The sequence below is a fragment of the Malurus melanocephalus genome, unplaced genomic scaffold (assembly GCF_030028575.1).
Source record: "Malurus melanocephalus ecotype Western Australia unplaced genomic scaffold, MMel_1.1 scaffold_137, whole genome shotgun sequence".
Lineage (NCBI taxonomy): Eukaryota > Metazoa > Chordata > Aves > Passeriformes > Maluridae > Malurus > Malurus melanocephalus.
In genome coordinates, this window is record NW_026623369.1 from 1,039,875 (window position 1) to 1,056,053 (window position 16,179).

Genomic DNA, 16,179 nt, shown 5'->3' on the forward strand with positions numbered 1-16,179 from the left:
GGGACATGATAGACACACAATGGAGAAAGGGTTTCCTAGAAACATAGCTTTGAGAGAATGCTAATGTTTCACAGTTACCTCTTTAAAACTAGAAAATGGCAGCACTTACAAAACTAAAGCAATTTGAGGGAAAATTATAATTACTGGGAAAGAGCATATAAAACTTCCTGAAATTCATCTTAATGATTATGCTCATTCTCTGCATTTTTTAAATTATTTCTAATTATTTCTATGCAGTATGTCAGACATCTGTGAAGTTTCATTGTAGCACATTGTAAAATTTTTAAATCCACATAGGTTGGGCTTGAGTGGTTGGTTTGTTTTGTAGGTCCTCTTTTGCCGCTTGACAGAGGAGCAGCGTCAAATCTATCAAAACTACATCAACTCTAAAGAAGTTTACCAGATTCTCAATGGAGACATGCAGGTGGGCATTAATTAGGGATAATGACAGGTATTTGATGGGTAAAGCCATGGACTGGCTTTTGCATTCTTCTAGCTGGATTCTGAGCAGAAAGCGAAGCAAACACTGGTCTCTGTTCAGCTTTTATAGTTGTCTACTTTTTTCCCTCGGAAATGTTAGATTAATTATGATTAAATATATAAAGTTAGTGATCCATATGTAGTGACATGACCAGATAAAAGTAGGAATGGAATGGGCTTCACAATATGTTTGTGATCTTGGGGATGAATTATGGCTTGTTGGATGACCTGTTGTGGGTAACTGTATGCATGCTTTTAACTAATTGGCAGAAGTGAAGTAAAGTAAAGGTGTAGTTAGTTCAGAGAGTACAGTTCAGGTGTGATAACTTTGTTATGCAAAAGTTGATGATTTCACAGTGTTAACAGAAAGCAGAGCAAATAGCAAACATGCTTGTTACTGTTTTACTAGACATTTCTCAACATCTTCTGCCTCCACCCTCATAGCATTGAAATTKCTGTGGCCAAGTGAAAGGAGTAGCTGGGGTAGAGTTTCACTTGCTGGCTGCTGCCTGTGTAGAATCTCTGCTCTTCCCTGAGACTCCTGCATTGCACACATCTGGTTSGTTTGACATTTTATGCATGCAGTGGATGTTTCTCGCCTCCATTTTATCTGCAGGATACAAGTCTCTTGTTTACAAGAAGAGAGTAATATGTCTTGGCTATAATGTGTAATTCACCACATTTCTTGTCTTGTGAACTGTGAAATCCATTCTCCCTGCAAACCCAGTGGCTCCAATCAGTTGTATGGTCAGTACAGCCATATATATTGCAGTCCCATACAAAGAACATGTTGACCTTATTACTGTTTTGACTTTTTTTAATTTTACAGATCTCACAAAGGTATAGTGGGCAAGTTTTTTCAAATGCATAGCCGTTTTTGTTATCCCAGTGAAAATTACTTTAGGGAGCTTGTTCTTCTAGAGAGGGCTTGTACAAGACTATCTGCAGAAATTTCTCAAAGATGTTACAGAAGGGGCTGTCTTATTTACTAGGGATCTGAAAATTTTGAACAGTAAATGTCAATGCTTTTATTAGCTATTCTGTGATGACAGCACCAAATCCCAGCTGAAAGCCAGCATTGTACAGACAAACCATAAATTATGGGTAGGTTCATCCAACTTGTAGTGCTAGAAGATTGAGAGATTCACAGTTCCATGCTAGTTCATTTTTATGAGTGCCTGTTATATCAGAAGAATAAATAACACTTGTGGAATGACTGAACAGARCCCTTCTAACATAGCATCAAAAGTGGCAATTTCAGTTTTGTATGTTTGTTCAAATATGTTTACTCATTTATTCTTTGTTACCATGCATTCTGGTGGATATATAACTWTTCTCAAGGTCTGTCTTAAGTTACCTGCTAATATGGCAGGAGTTGGAAGGGAGGACAGGATAATTTCAAGAAACAAAGTGGAGGAATTTTTCCTTTTGAATTGGAAATATTTGACCTTACAGCTAGGGAGGGACTGGTTTTACTAATGTGGAAATTGTTGCAGAATTCTCTTAACATTATCMCCAGAATAGGCTCACAAGTGCATAAAATTTCAGTCACTTTCTCTTGTACTGATTTTTCCTAAAATTTGCCATGAAACAAGTATTAGCATAAAAATACTATTAAAAACAAACATTGATGGKGACTGGATTAATCTATTGCTGTTTGTTTTTCTTGTCCACAGCCACAAGTATTTGTCATGAAAATAAAAATATTTTTCTCTTGTATTCCTTAGATTCTCTTAGGACTGTCAACTTTGAGAAAGATTTGCAACCACCCTGACTTCGTTGCTGAAAGTCCCAGAATTTTGAAGAGTGTGCCAGATGATGAAGCAGAGGATCCAAATCAGTTTGGATATTGGAAACGTTCTGGAAAAATGATAGTGGTAGAATCCCTGCTAAAAATATGGCACAAGCAAGGTCACAGAGTGTTGTTTTTCACTCAGTCAAGACAGGTAAGATGAGCTAATTTTTTTTTAGTTTTAGATATTACTAAAACGTGTGTGGGGGTTCCAAAAGAACTTGTAACTAGAACCACCTTTTGTAGCAYCCTTCTCATAAAATTAACATCTTATTGAAAAAGTTACTGAAATTACAAACATCTGGATTTCATTAAATGTTTTCCATCACCACAGATGATGCAGATACTTGAAGTCTTCGTGAGATACAGAAACTATTCCTATCTCAGGATGGATGGCACCACAGCAGTAGCTTCCAGACAGCCTCTTGTAACAAAATACAATGAGGTGAGATATTGCATCCCACACATGAATACATATTTATGTGTGGTTGAGATCTTCCTTTTYGCTGTGTTTTTAAATATACTGCTTCGGGTTTGAGACACAAAACTGGGGCATTCAGTGAAATGAAACCCCTGTCATTGTGAGAGAGGGAAAACATCCCTTTTTTCACACTTAAGCTGGGTTTTCTGCTAAGAAAAGAAACAGTTGAGGAATAGAGGAAAAGAAATTATGTGGGATAACAGTAAATGAAACTTAGGTCAGGCTACTTTTATTTGTCAAAAGAAGTACTACACGAACAAGGAAACRTATTCCTTCTCTTGGCTCCGTTTGCATCTTTGCAAATAATGCTGATAAAATAATCCAGGAAATATTTTTTTTTTAATGTTGGGATTTGTAAATTCTTGCTTCAGTAAATTCTCTGTTGTGTTACAGGACAAATCCATATTTCTTTTTCTTCTAACAACACGTGTTGGTGGCATTGGAGTTAACTTGGTTGGTGCTGACCGGGTTATTATTTATGATCCTGACTGGAATCCCAGTGTAGACACACAGGTGAGTTTGGTTTATTACATTCCATTTACCAGCTAAGTTGAAATAAAACTGAAGATGAAATRACATTTATCCCCTCAAATAGTGTTATAGCACTATGTTGCTCTTTCCTAAGTTGCTGTTCCCAGCAATGGTCACTTAGGGTGCAGCTCCACATTATGATTGCTTCTGTGGCAAAGCAAATTYACCACATCCCCTTTATGCTGTTATACATTACCACTCTCCATGTTGATTCACGTACTCAGTTACAGTACAGTCAAACAAACAGTTCAAATGCCCATGCATTTTCAAAATAAACCAGATGTTTCTGAAAGGATTCTGCAGCTGTGCRAGCTCTTCAATAGGCAGGACTGTTCATGGTGACAGTGCAGGGTGAGAAAAGAAGAACAGATGCTGCTCAAATTGRCTTTCTCACTAGATAATGCTATGTAGCTATGATCTTAGAGAGCTGCTCTAAGCTTTTAGAAATTGTTCAATATCTCATGGTGTGATAAGACTCTGGTTTATCAGATCACGTAGCAGTTATGTGGTGCTTACAAGTATGAGAGGAAAAAGCTTTTTTATAGAAATTCTGTGCAGCTCTGAGATCTGCACGTGTCTGACAGAGTGGTCTGCATTAGTGGTTGGTTCAAGATGCTTGCAGGAAAGGTTTCAGTTAGTTTAAAGAAGAAAAGTTTAAAGGAAAGGTGTGTATTAAAACCCTATTGTGAAATTTCCTTCTGGAATAAGTCTGTCTAAAGTACATATTCTAGAGATCAGTTCCAATTTTAACATAATTCCTTTATTGGTAATTTTTGCATAGATTCTTGGCACAATTGCAGACTTTCTAAATCTTTTTCCTCTCCTGCTGAGTTAGTTATCCTAATGCTCTGGAAATACTGTTTCTTGAAGTATGTGCTAAATGTCCAAACTAAGTTTGAAACAGTGTTATCATTACTCTCTGTCASACACGTTTGAGAGGCTCATGTCTGGTAACCAAACCTTTTGTGTTCCAGGCTCGGGAGCGTGCTTGGAGAATAGGCCAAAAGAAAGAGGTGACTGTGTACAGGCTTCTCACTGCAGGGACTATTGAGGAGAAGATATACCACAGGTCAGTCAGAATGATTCCTTGGATACAGCTGCGTGCTCAGGAAAATGTTTGTAGCAAATCCCAGATGTTGTAACAGTGACATACCTGTGCATGTGCACACATTACTTGTAATCCCCAACCCTGGTCATGATGGGCACATCTTGGAAAACATCTAAAAGTTTCTCCTGAGAAATAGAGAACCTTTTTCTTGTACTAGACTCCCAACTGTGCTGCTCCATCTCTAGCTAAAAGATCCATGTGCTAAATATACCTTGCCAGTCTATTCCAGCAGCTGTGTCCAGCATGTCCAGAATTCCCTGTAAAAGAGRGTATGAGGCATAGACAGAAAACAGTGAGCACCTTACTCAGAACATGAGACTCAACAAGTCTGAAATGCAAATTCAAATCATCAAGTTCTTTATATTCTCCTTGGGATATATGAAGATGTATGTGGTACATACATCTGTTTACTGCTGTGAAAACCCCATTTGATTTTATTCCCAAATCATTCCAAAGTGAAATAATTAAATCCCAATAACTACCAGTCATATTCACGTTATTTGTTCCAAAATGTAGCTAAAGCCTTTAAAGTGTGTGTGTTTCAAAATCAATGAAATGTTYTTGATTTGCTTTCCCATTCAGCTTTCTCAGTAGTTAGCTTCACTCACATGAATACCAAATGAATGTACATGAGAATCCTCTGTGTAGGCTTTTTTCTTCAGAACTGAAATACCCTCTTGGAAAATTCAGATGAACAAAGAGCTCTAAATAATGAAATGCCCACCCTTATTGAATGCCCTTTTTTAGTCTGTTTTGCCACACGGACGCAAAGCATCCGCTGTTATTTGGCTTCCGTCCTTCTGGCTCACTTCTGTTTGAACAACACTGACTGCATCAAGGAATTGGACTCTTAACAGTCAGGACAACCAGCAGAAATTCATTTCTTTCCAGCACACTTTAATGGACCTTGAACTTTAGGCAGCTGTCTTTTCTCCTTTCCTGTATTTCCTTGCCTGCATATAGACACTTAGTTTTTGACCATTGGATTTAAAAACAGTTTCCCTGCTTAATGTCAGAGCCAAAAGTATGATAGAGTTTGAGAGAATAGATTTTCAGTTTTATTTAGGGATGTATTTTTTTGTACAGAAYAGAACAGCTTTTGCTCTAGGCACTATATAGTACAAACATGGCACAGAAGCAGTTTTACCAATATTRGAAGACATTTTGCAGCTTAGTTCTYSTACAGATTWGTTCGTTTTGGTCCTCTGCAGGTGGGCTCTTATCTTCCTGACCTCAAGTCTGATATCCCTTTTCAGTGGCTATCATCCAGTCATCACYGTCAGACTGTTACTCTGCTGCTTTTGATTCCTCCAGTCAATTGAACCCATAAAATGTTGTCATTTTAACAAGCTTTYGTTTTTCTTTCGTGAGCTTTCTGATTGTTTTGTTGTAACATATGCAAGCTTTTCAATTTTAATGGACAAAAAAATTCTAGCTGTGAAGTTATTTATTGCTTAGTTAAGGGATGCCTCATAGGACATCTCAGGATGCTGGTTACCTGTTGTGTTATGGGGTTGTTGCAAAATAATAAATCCCTGTGTTTAACAACTCACTTGGTTGTTTGAAAGTTACTAACTCAAGAAGGTCTTTTGGAATATAACATCRTCTTCCCACTGTTTAATTGTTCTGTAGGGTAATGTTAGTGCTTATAGTTTCTGTTTAAGTACTGTACTCAGTACTTAAACATAGCTAGACATTGTTTCATGCACAAAGTACTTTTTTTTTCTTTTTTAGACAAATCTTCAAACAATTTTTAACAAACAGAGTGCTGAAAGACCCTAAGCAGAATCGCTTCTTCAAATCCAATGACCTTTATGAACTATTTACTCTGAACAGCCCAGATGTGTCTCAGGGGACAGAAACAAGTGCAATTTTTGCAGGTATGTGGGKTTTTTTTCTATTTGTTTGGAAAAAAGAAATGTCTTAAAATTTTGTTAAATGRTTACTAATTTAATTCATCCCTCAGGTACTGGTTCAGATGTTCAGGTCCCAAAGCCACCTGATAATGGCACTTCTAAACGTGACCTCCATCTTGCAGAAAGCAGCTCACAYAAGAAGAATAAGTCCTTCAATTCCTACTCCACCACAGACATAAAAGATTCTTCTTCTAAAGCAATAGACACAAGTGAAGAAACCAAAGGAAATTCTGAAGCCTTTGAACAAAACAGCTATGCAAAAGATAATGCACAAGCTGCTACTGATACAAATCCATTCCATAAAAGCAAGGCAGAATGCTTGGAAAGTGATGACAAATGCATGTCCCAGTCRATGCCATGCAGTGCAGGGGCTTCAGAGAATGCCAGATGTCTGACTGCGGTGGTGGCTGGTGAAGGACATGGAGCAGCTAATGCAGATGCAAGGACTGATCTTAGCCTTACCTGTGATGCAGCTGGCTCTTGGGAAAAGCAGGGTGCTAAAACTGAAGATGGGCAATTTGATAATAATCATTATAAGTGTATCTCAAAAACAAAGCACAGGGGGGATATGCTGTCACATGAGAGCCACAAAGACAAGTCTAAGAAGAAACATCACAAAGATGCCAAATTTGAAGGAAAGCGCATTCCTCATCTAGTGAAACAAAAGCAATACAGAAAGGACAACGGTGAAGAGGAGCAAGACTCAAAGAAAAATGATGACTATGTCTTGCAGAAACTATTCAAAAAATCAGGTAACAGTTGTTTGGCTGCYGACTAAACAGAGGTATATAAAACGTATGCAAATGAGAAAAAGAGCAGATATGTTACTCTGATGGTTAGAGCTACAATACAAAACATGTCTGTTCTGTTACTGTAGTGAAACCTTAAAATGTTCATTGTTTAAATKCTCTGGTTATAAATTTGCTAATTTYCTTGGCACAAACCTTTCAGAGAGATCTGCACTTCTGAATATAGAAGTAATGCAGTGTTTCTCYTGGATATTTCCAKGATGTAATCAACCTTCATTTATACAAGGGTTTCACTTCTGTCTGTCCTGTCCATAGCAATGGAAATGATCAATTTACCCACATAATTGCCAGTTCTGTTGTGAATAATGACCTCATCAGCACACCAGAAGTGATTTGCTRTCAGATTGATTGCTTAACTGATATAGAAAGGGGTTCTCTCATTAGAAATTACTGTACTGAYGTGCTTAATATAATTACCCTGAAGAAGGAAAAATGCAATTGTGGCATTCACTTAAAAAGTGAGTATTTGATTTTCACATAAATTAAGAGATGTCCTCCTTCACCTTTTGTATCTTCTGGTTTTTAGGGGTACACAGTGTTATGAAGCATGATGCCATTATGGATGCTTCCAATGCAGATCATGTGCTGGAGGAAGCAGAAGCAAGCAGAGTGGCCCAGGATGCCTTGAGAGCCTTAAGACTCTCTCGTCAGCAGTGTTTAGGAGCTGCTTCTGGTGTGCCAACCTGGACAGGCAYGAGTGGTCTTTCAGGTGCACCATCAGGAATAAAGTAAGTTCAGTTCTCACTCTGCTTTCCCAAAAACAGAGAAGTTGCCTAGAATGTTAAGGCTTTCCATTTTTTGCCTTGGTATTTGCATGTATCAAAGTCATGTTCATGTTTTATATTTAATACAGACATGAAAGCATTTTACAAGCCTAGGTTGTCCATTCTGAAGTACAAAGAAAGCGTTATTGTTGCACAGTAGCAGAGAGAGCTTAGCAGAGGGCTCTTGAGARCCCTAAAACACAAACCCAGTCTGTCTCTGGAAAAACTACCCTAGTCATTTTGAGAAGGATGTTTTATGGAGTTAATTCTTCCATGGGTTTTTAGGAGTCGGTTTGGCCAAAAAAGAAACTCCATGCTGCTTTCTTCACTTTCCACTTCTGCATCACCAGCAAAGAAGCACAAGGTAAGAAACACAAGCTAACATTTCTGTTTTAATAGCTAGTGCATGTGAAGTGTTATGATTTATGTAATAAATCTGATTTACACTATAGATGTCTCATGCACATTTGTAGTATTAYGTAGAATTCTAGAATTTTGAGTTACCTGTGAATTTGACTTTTTGTTTAGATGAAGTGTGATTAGATAAAGCAGTCACAAATTGCACCATGGTCTGGGTGTCTGTCTGAAAACCATCAATGCTTTTCTTTTACTTCCCAAGTTCTGATTTTGAGACCAGAATACATCACCTCTTTATTGTATATTTCAGATGACTAAGTTCTGAGTGGTCATGTTCATTATTTAAGTCTAAACAACAGGCAGATTTTTTAATGGATTCTGTGGGTCTCAAAATGCAACTTTCTCCATAGTCTTTATGTTTATTTGCAGGATGCAGATACGATAAAGAAACAAAATGTAAAGAAGTGTAGTTCCAGTGAGCACTTCAATGGAAAATCTGGAGAATCATCATCCAGTGCTCTGGACTCKTCATCTTTATTAGCTCGTATGAGGGCAAGAAACCACCTTGTTTTACCACAAGCRACAAGGAATGAAGGTGATGAGAATCATCAGCCAGCACCTGTCCCAGTCCAGGGTTCCACAGAATACGATGAACTGCTGGTGGATCTGCGGAACTTCCTGGCGTTCCAGGCACGTGTGGACGGCGAGGCCAGCACTCAGGAGCTGCTGCAGGAGTTTGAGTCCAAACTGCCTGCAGAGCACTCCTGTGTCTTCAGAGAACTGCTCCGCAACATCTGCACCTTCCACAGGAGTCCCAGCGGGGAAGGAGTCTGGAGGCTAAAGTCAGAATTCCGATGACCTTTCATCAGTGAAGGCACTTCTCTTTCCACTTGACCACCATTTTCCTCTCAAACGAGGAACACTGCTTGACTTATTTTGAAGTGTTTTGTATTCCTGAATTAATTAATGCCTTGAACAGTCAGTGGTGCAGGACTTGTTGCAGACTTAAAGCTAACTTAATTTCTCATTTACACTATTTATMTAAAAGTGCCATCTACCTCATAGATGAAACAATACAAAATATCAGCACCTTTTCTTCAAAAGAAATCTTAATATAAATGGGATGRAGCATGTATACTGACCCTTTATTACAATAAGAACCATGGATGTTGCCATGGGTTGTAAGATTTTGATTTCTGTGAAATTTCAGAAAACTATTTCCTTGATTTCCAGTTTGTTACTTGAATGGTCATAGGGCACACAGTGTGCCATCAAAAAAAAAAATGGAGGGGGGAGATGACAGTAGTCACCATGAAAGATTCACTTGTGTTGACAAGTGCATCAGAATCATGTAATGAAACTTTTATCAGKGGTGAGAATTTTGTTTTAATGTTTAAATAACTTGGGAAATAATCTACTGCCATGGAGGTTTAATCACAAAAAATGGAAAGCACGGCAGGATATTGAGTTAAGTGACAATTGATAATTATGGAAAACTTACTAAATTCCAGAACACCCAATAGCAGTATAATCAGCAATCCAGTTACAGTCCCGTACACCACTGGCAGGTGCTTGCTGCAGTATTTCTTAACACTGAGGTGACAGTAACTGTTTTTCACAGGTTGTGGACTTGAAATCTCATTAAATGTTGATGTATTTCACTGTTATTTATGTCCAAAACTTTCCAGTTACCTCCTAGCACTTAAAATTTTATACCTTGAYATAGACTGGAGTGTTAGCTGGTCAGAGCGGGAAGGGTGTCACTGTATTTTACTAACCATAACCACTTTTGGGCATAGTTGGAGCATACATAGAAGTTACACATCATACATCATCTATAGATAGGGAAAAATTAAAACTTGACAGTTGAGTAAGTTCTAATACCAGTTATTTGTAGCAAATCCAAGTATGACATGGGGTCTGTCTTCAAGGTACTTGTGTTCTACACTAGAAAATTTTAAGATGGAAAATGTGGACAGATTTTGAGAAGAAAACCACATTGTTGCAGCAACATCAAATTATGGTATGTCTTAAACTAGGGGTAGTTAAATGTGCCCACTGTCCTTTCTATCCTTAAGCTGTGGAAAGCTGAGCTACTTTTAGCTTTTTTGTTCACTGTGAAATTATCTTTTAAGTGGAAGGACAAATATTGAAAGACAAATGGTGAAGCAAGAATACAAACTTGCTTCTTTTGGTAAAAAAAAAAAAAAACCTTTAAGAGACTGCCAATGGTTTTTCCTCTTGTTTTTACTCAGTGATAAGGAGCTGTGGAGATTTGCAAGAAGTGGTGCTTCACTGTATCAATAACTGGTCAGTTGGCTTTTCAGAAACTGGAATTGGACAGGGCAGACAATCCAAGAATGTTTCATTTTCCTAAAAGCATTTTTAAGATGGGACTTCCCCTAACATCTCTTTTTCTGATCCCAGTTATATTCATTTACATTCCTTCTTTCAAGAGAAAGATTAAACAAGGAACTTGGGCTACAATTGCTGTTGACATGACTTGAAATGGATCAGAAAAAGAGTAAAAACAAGCCAATTTTGCTGTCTTCTTCAAAGCTACAGGGAATTTGACTTGGTTTGGGTGTCATGTCCTCATGCATCTCTATTTATCCTAGGAACAAACCAGGAATTCAGCAGTGAGCAGAGCTGCTGTTTCAACTTACGAGTTAGTTTTGGTGTCCTGTTTTATTTCTGCTCCTAGTTTTAAAGACATGGTTCCTGTATACTAAGGAGAGTTTGCAGCTTCTCGATCTGTTAATGTAAATAGATTTGCATGTACTTTTTATAAATCCTTGGCTTTTATGGACTTATTAAAAAAAGGAAAACAGAAGTGTGTTCTAGAAGTCATTGGGCACTGGGGAGAGTGGGCAGGGAGGCATCTTCTCCGATATGCTGTGCACTGACCAAATGATTCCTCTTTAATTATATTTCCATTTTTCATACCATTTCAAATTATGCATCCTAACAGCTAGCTTTCTTCCAGTACTCGTGTTTGTTGAAAATGTTTAAAGACTTAATTAGTATTAATAAGATACTCAAAAAATATTTGTAAGTAGTTGATCTCAAAAGTATATGTGATTAAAGGTTTACAGGCTAATTTAAAGGTAAAAGTTTTAAAATATAATATAGCTGCTATACCTTTTAATGTAGAAGAGTTATTTCAGAATAATTCTACTTTTATTCCATAAAGCATTTTCTGATTTTGGTTTGTTTAGCTTTATGTGTGTAAAGTGAATTCCTTTCACATCTTCATAGACTCTGAAGCAATTGCTGACTACCAATATTGCATAGTCAAACAAATCCTGTATTTTAGCTGTCTCAGTTTCCAGGTACTCAATGCTGTAGCTGATAGTTGCTACTTTATTTGTGCATGATTCCAAAAATCATTCATGTGGAACGCTTATGTTCTCATACTTTGTTTTCTTACCTCAGTAAAAAGGGGATAAAGAAAAATCAAAATACAGATGTTAATTTAGGAATCAAGCTGGGAAAAAAACACTRAATCCTACTAAGGAAAGACATGTCAGCATGGAACAGTGATTATAAACTTTACATTTTAAAAAGCATACCACAGGGAACTATTGAAAATTTCTTTCCTGTAAAGATGCTGAAAGCTGAGCACCATGCTACTGTGGGATGTGACCACACAGCTGAGCAGACATATGCAGTTGAATAAAAATCTAGAAAGGTAAATAGCAGAAACTTKGATTGTTCTGTAAGCAGTTGTGGGAACAATGTACACTGTGGGTAAAATGTGCTGCATTGATACTTTMACAGTAGAAGTTAAAACATCATCATAGTTCCTTCTGGTTTACAAACCATATTTGTAAAACCCTATTATTAGGATGTTTTCCCTTGACCCCCCCCATCCCATACTCCTTTTATAGTATTATCTTTATATTCTTTTATATTATTCCTTTTATATTATCATATCYATTACTCTCGTGTTCACCCATTTGCTGAAGATTTATAGCCAATAAAYATATCTCTGGTACAGAACTAAATTCTGATATAGAGAAAAAAAAAATCAGCTGAAGTATTTTTGACTTTCCTGAACTATGATGACCCACCACAAAAGGAATGTAAGAAGCTGAATGGATAGATTGATTAGAAATGGTGATTTTAAATGGTGTTTTCAAATGCCTAGCTTCTGTCTATGGCTCAGCCTCTTCTCAAAGAGCTGCAATGTGGAGAATTGAGTCTATGGCACATAATAAATGTCATCCTCCCAAGTAAAGCTTTAAAGTAGTGGGTTTTTACATCTGAAAGTTTTGGCTTTGGGCAACAGTCATCTATAGGCAGTTGTACTCAAGTCTTAAGATCAACTTTGCTTTTGATTCCAAGATTGCTAAAGTTGGCTAAATTTTACTATCTTSTACTAATGCAATTCTCTGCCAGAAGGGACGAACTTGATTATTTTCTTTTTCTCCTWAATTTTATTTTTAAAAAGAAACTGGGTAGATGAATAATTAAACTGATGGGATAATATCTGACTTGGATTCTTTTTGCATGCTGCTGTGATTCTTATGTAAAATCTAGTAATTACAGTTTAAGCAGTTTCTTCTCTGGAAGAGGTTTGATCAGTGGAACAGCTGTCTCTCAGTGATTCAGCAAGGAAGGATTATGCTTGTGGTGGTGGTGGATGGGCTATCTCAAATGATATATAAAGATGGTGAAAAATTTAAATGTGAAGAGATCCTATAGCAACTTTATCCAAATTTGGCTTCTTTCCAAGGTATGGGCTAAGAAACTACTGAATTCCTTYCTGATTTTTCTTCATGTTTTGTGTGGGGTAACGTAGTCACTGAGATGATTCAAACTGTGGAGTAATCTACCTGCTTGGTCTTTTAGAAGCAGGGGTGTCTGGAATTTCCTGCTATAAACCTCCAGGTYACTTTGGATGCAGCCCTATAATGCCTGCTGCACAGTCTCCATCTGATGGATATAGTCTTTCGAGGGAAGCAATACATCTGTCAGRTCCTTGAAAATTCCTTCAGGAAATGATAGCACAGTACAAAGTAGTCCTGGTTGGAAAARTGGATAATATGGCATTTTATTGTCTAGATCATTAATTCAGCAACTCTAATTTACACAAAACTCATAGAAAATTGCTGAGAGTCCAGTTTTTGAAGGGCCTRCATAGGGCACATGTCTAGGAGTCAGGATGTGCTGGCGAGTCTGCACTTGGGAGTTTATCCCCTCTGGGAGAGGTATTTATATATTAGATACATGGTAAAAACACTCTCTGCTACTTAGGGCCATTTATAATTTCCATGTTCCAACAGTCAAGCTAAATGCTGAATATACTAAATGCTTACTAACTCAGTGGCTCTCTCCATCTACCCAGCCCTCTCGGGATTGCTATTCTAGGCTCTGGGGTGATGTCACCACTCCTACTTCACACAGTATTGCTGATGTGGTACAGACCTGTGCCTTCAGCTGAGACTTAGAAGATGGAAGTTTTCCTTAGTAATTCTTAACTTGTTCTAGTGGCCTTGGTTTTGCTGCTTCTGCTATCACTAAAAGTAAAGAGTAGTCTGACATCCTTCACTCTAGGGCCTAAGCTTCTGTGGAAGTGAGTGGAACACCTTGTGTTGTTGCTCCCCGCCTGAAAAACTCAGGGAAGACTGCAAAGCATCATCGTTTCATTCACAGAGCAGGAAAGTGATCTTACCTTTTCCGTGAACAGATCTGTTGTGAGTCACTAAATTAGGAATTACAGAACCAGCGCAGAAAGCAAAGGAAGTGTCACAGAGCCATGTGGAGAAAGAAGTAACTTCCAGCCTGCTCTACCCACTGGCACGCACTGTTCATGCTAATGTGACACTAATGAGAGAAGTGTGGGTGTGTTCTGAGCTGAGCTCTTCCCTTCTGAATGGCAGAATTGGRCTTGGCCTTCAGTCCAAACTTGCAGAAATCTGAAATGCACAATGAAGGCTCCCAAGTTTGCTCTGTCCTCTGATGATACCTTGCAATAACCACGCTTTTTCAATATTGCTATCCTGTGTACACCACAGTGGCATCAACGATGATGTGGCAGGCCATATAATAAGCACCACCATTCTTATCCATAAGCTAAACCAGAAAGCCAGATTGTGAACTCTTCAGACCCAACAAGCTGTTTATCCAGTCATTTGAGAGAGAAGGGAAAGCAATGCCAATGCTGAACTCTAGAGAATCCACTTAAAATTTTAAATTAACTATCTATCATAGTTCCCTACAGCTTCCCAGCTTTTCCTGGGCTCCCAAAGCCACACTGCTCACAACGTGTAAGTTGAGAGAACCTATTTTTATTGTACAGAACAGGGAGATTGAAGCCTTGCACTAATTGCAAACCAGGACTTAGAATCATCAGAGGAGCTATGACCAACTCCTGCATAAGGCTTGCATAAGTGGTGAGTCATGCAGTCTTACAAAAGAATAGGGAGAGAGGCTTTCATTATGTTGTTTGCCTAATCAGAAATATGAAAATAAAAGAACACAGCACTCAGTGGGTTACGTTTGGCTAACTGTAGGCTGGAATTTCTGCAGTTGCACTACGATAGAGGCATTTCGTTGTTTGTGGTCCCAGCTTATATTAAACAGAGAGGAGTTTTTTCATAAATCTTTGCCTCTGGAGCAGAGTTAAGGTTCTTTGGGAACCCTAGCTATGTGTTCCCAGACATTAATGTCTGGAAGCAGCACCATGAGAGTAAGAATGAAGGTATATGCCTAGGGAGAATACTGGGAATAAATGAAGAGACCCAAGGGCAGGGTAGGGTTTGTGAGGATAAGCATGTGAAGAAGCAATGGAGTAGAAGCAACGCTTTTTAGGTTGACTGAAAAACAGTCTAGTGATGATTTCTCCTACCATACTAGTCTCTTTCTAAGCTCTTAGGCAGGGAGCTGAATGGTATTATTTTATCTGTTTTTATATTAATATATTCATATTTTATTATTTTAACTGTTGTTACACATGAGCTGAGATACTGATAGCCCTTAGAAGACAGCYGGAGAGTTTTGAGAATCAAAGTTGGCTGAAGTTTTATGTGCATCAACAATGCTCCTTACTGGTCTGATCAACCCATTGCTGCTTCTCATTTTTCTCCATTAGTCTTCTGCATCTCATGTGGCAAATTAGAACAGCAAGCTTGTCTCATGGTGAATTCTCCCTATGTCCCCTAAATATAGCATTAATAACTCCACTTTTTTTTTAAACGTGGCTGCAATAGCTGAAGGTTGGAATGAGTGACAATGGGAGGGAGTCTGCAGCTGAAGACCTGCATGGCCAAGTGYCAAGAAACTTCAGCCTCAGAGCAGCAAAAGATGAGTCCTTCCTGTGTCAGAGCTATTTGAACAATCCAGATCAAACTTTTTTTTTCCCCAAATGGCTTATTTGGGACCACGTGGAACTGTGGCCTCTTTGCCTCTATCGTTTTGTCCTGTAGGACCACCTGCTTGCTCAGTGGGAGTACTCCCGTGTAACATCGTGTGGCTAAGCAGAGGAAGGCAGTAGACCGTTTTATCTGCCCCACGAACTACTTCCCATTGTTTTCCTGCCTCACAGCGCAGAGAACACAGCGCAGTGTTGCACAAGCAGAGCAGGCATGAACCATCAGGAAGGTCTATTTGCTCCTCTTTAAGTTGCCAGGCTGCCTTAAAAAGGACCATGCAGGATGCTTAGGGCTGGGGTGTGTTCTTKTGTGCTGGTTTTTTGTTTTGGTATTTTTTGGGAAGTGGGGGTGTGGAATCCCCTTTACTAACCAATGAGGAGGGGRAAAAAGCAAGTTATTAAAAGCTGGTTGACTCTGGGAAATATTTAAGCTTCAAAATAGCTCTTCAGAACGTATATTCCTGTCCCTATCCCTAATTACSTCGAAGCCTGGCTGTCCTTGCTGCACTGCACTAGCAGAACCCCGGACTCTGTCCCTTACAGCCTCCATCCCCATGGCAGCTGTA

The 16,179-nt window shown here is 38.5% G+C and overlaps 1 protein-coding gene across 3 annotated transcripts in view; it reads left to right on the plus strand.

Moving 5' to 3' along the window:
- Nucleotides 1-12,670, plus strand: part of ERCC6 (ERCC excision repair 6, chromatin remodeling factor) — a 44,939-nt gene extending 32,269 nt beyond the window's left edge. For all 3 annotated transcript variants that reach the window (XM_057370985.1, XM_057370984.1, XM_057370982.1), the window contains 10 exons: nucleotides 329-424; nucleotides 2,208-2,426; nucleotides 2,607-2,717; nucleotides 3,147-3,266; nucleotides 4,259-4,353; nucleotides 6,127-6,272; nucleotides 6,359-7,060; nucleotides 7,644-7,845; nucleotides 8,167-8,245; nucleotides 8,668-12,670. In XM_057370985.1, the coding sequence (XP_057226968.1) occupies nucleotides 329-424; nucleotides 2,208-2,426; nucleotides 2,607-2,717; nucleotides 3,147-3,266; nucleotides 4,259-4,353; nucleotides 6,127-6,272; nucleotides 6,359-7,060; nucleotides 7,644-7,845; nucleotides 8,167-8,245; nucleotides 8,668-9,096 (2,199 nt within the window). In that variant the 3' untranslated portion in view covers nucleotides 9,097-12,670. The remainder of the gene's footprint in view (nucleotides 1-328; nucleotides 425-2,207; nucleotides 2,427-2,606; nucleotides 2,718-3,146; nucleotides 3,267-4,258; nucleotides 4,354-6,126; nucleotides 6,273-6,358; nucleotides 7,061-7,643; nucleotides 7,846-8,166; nucleotides 8,246-8,667) is intronic.
- Nucleotides 12,671-16,179: the final 3,509 nt, after the last annotated feature.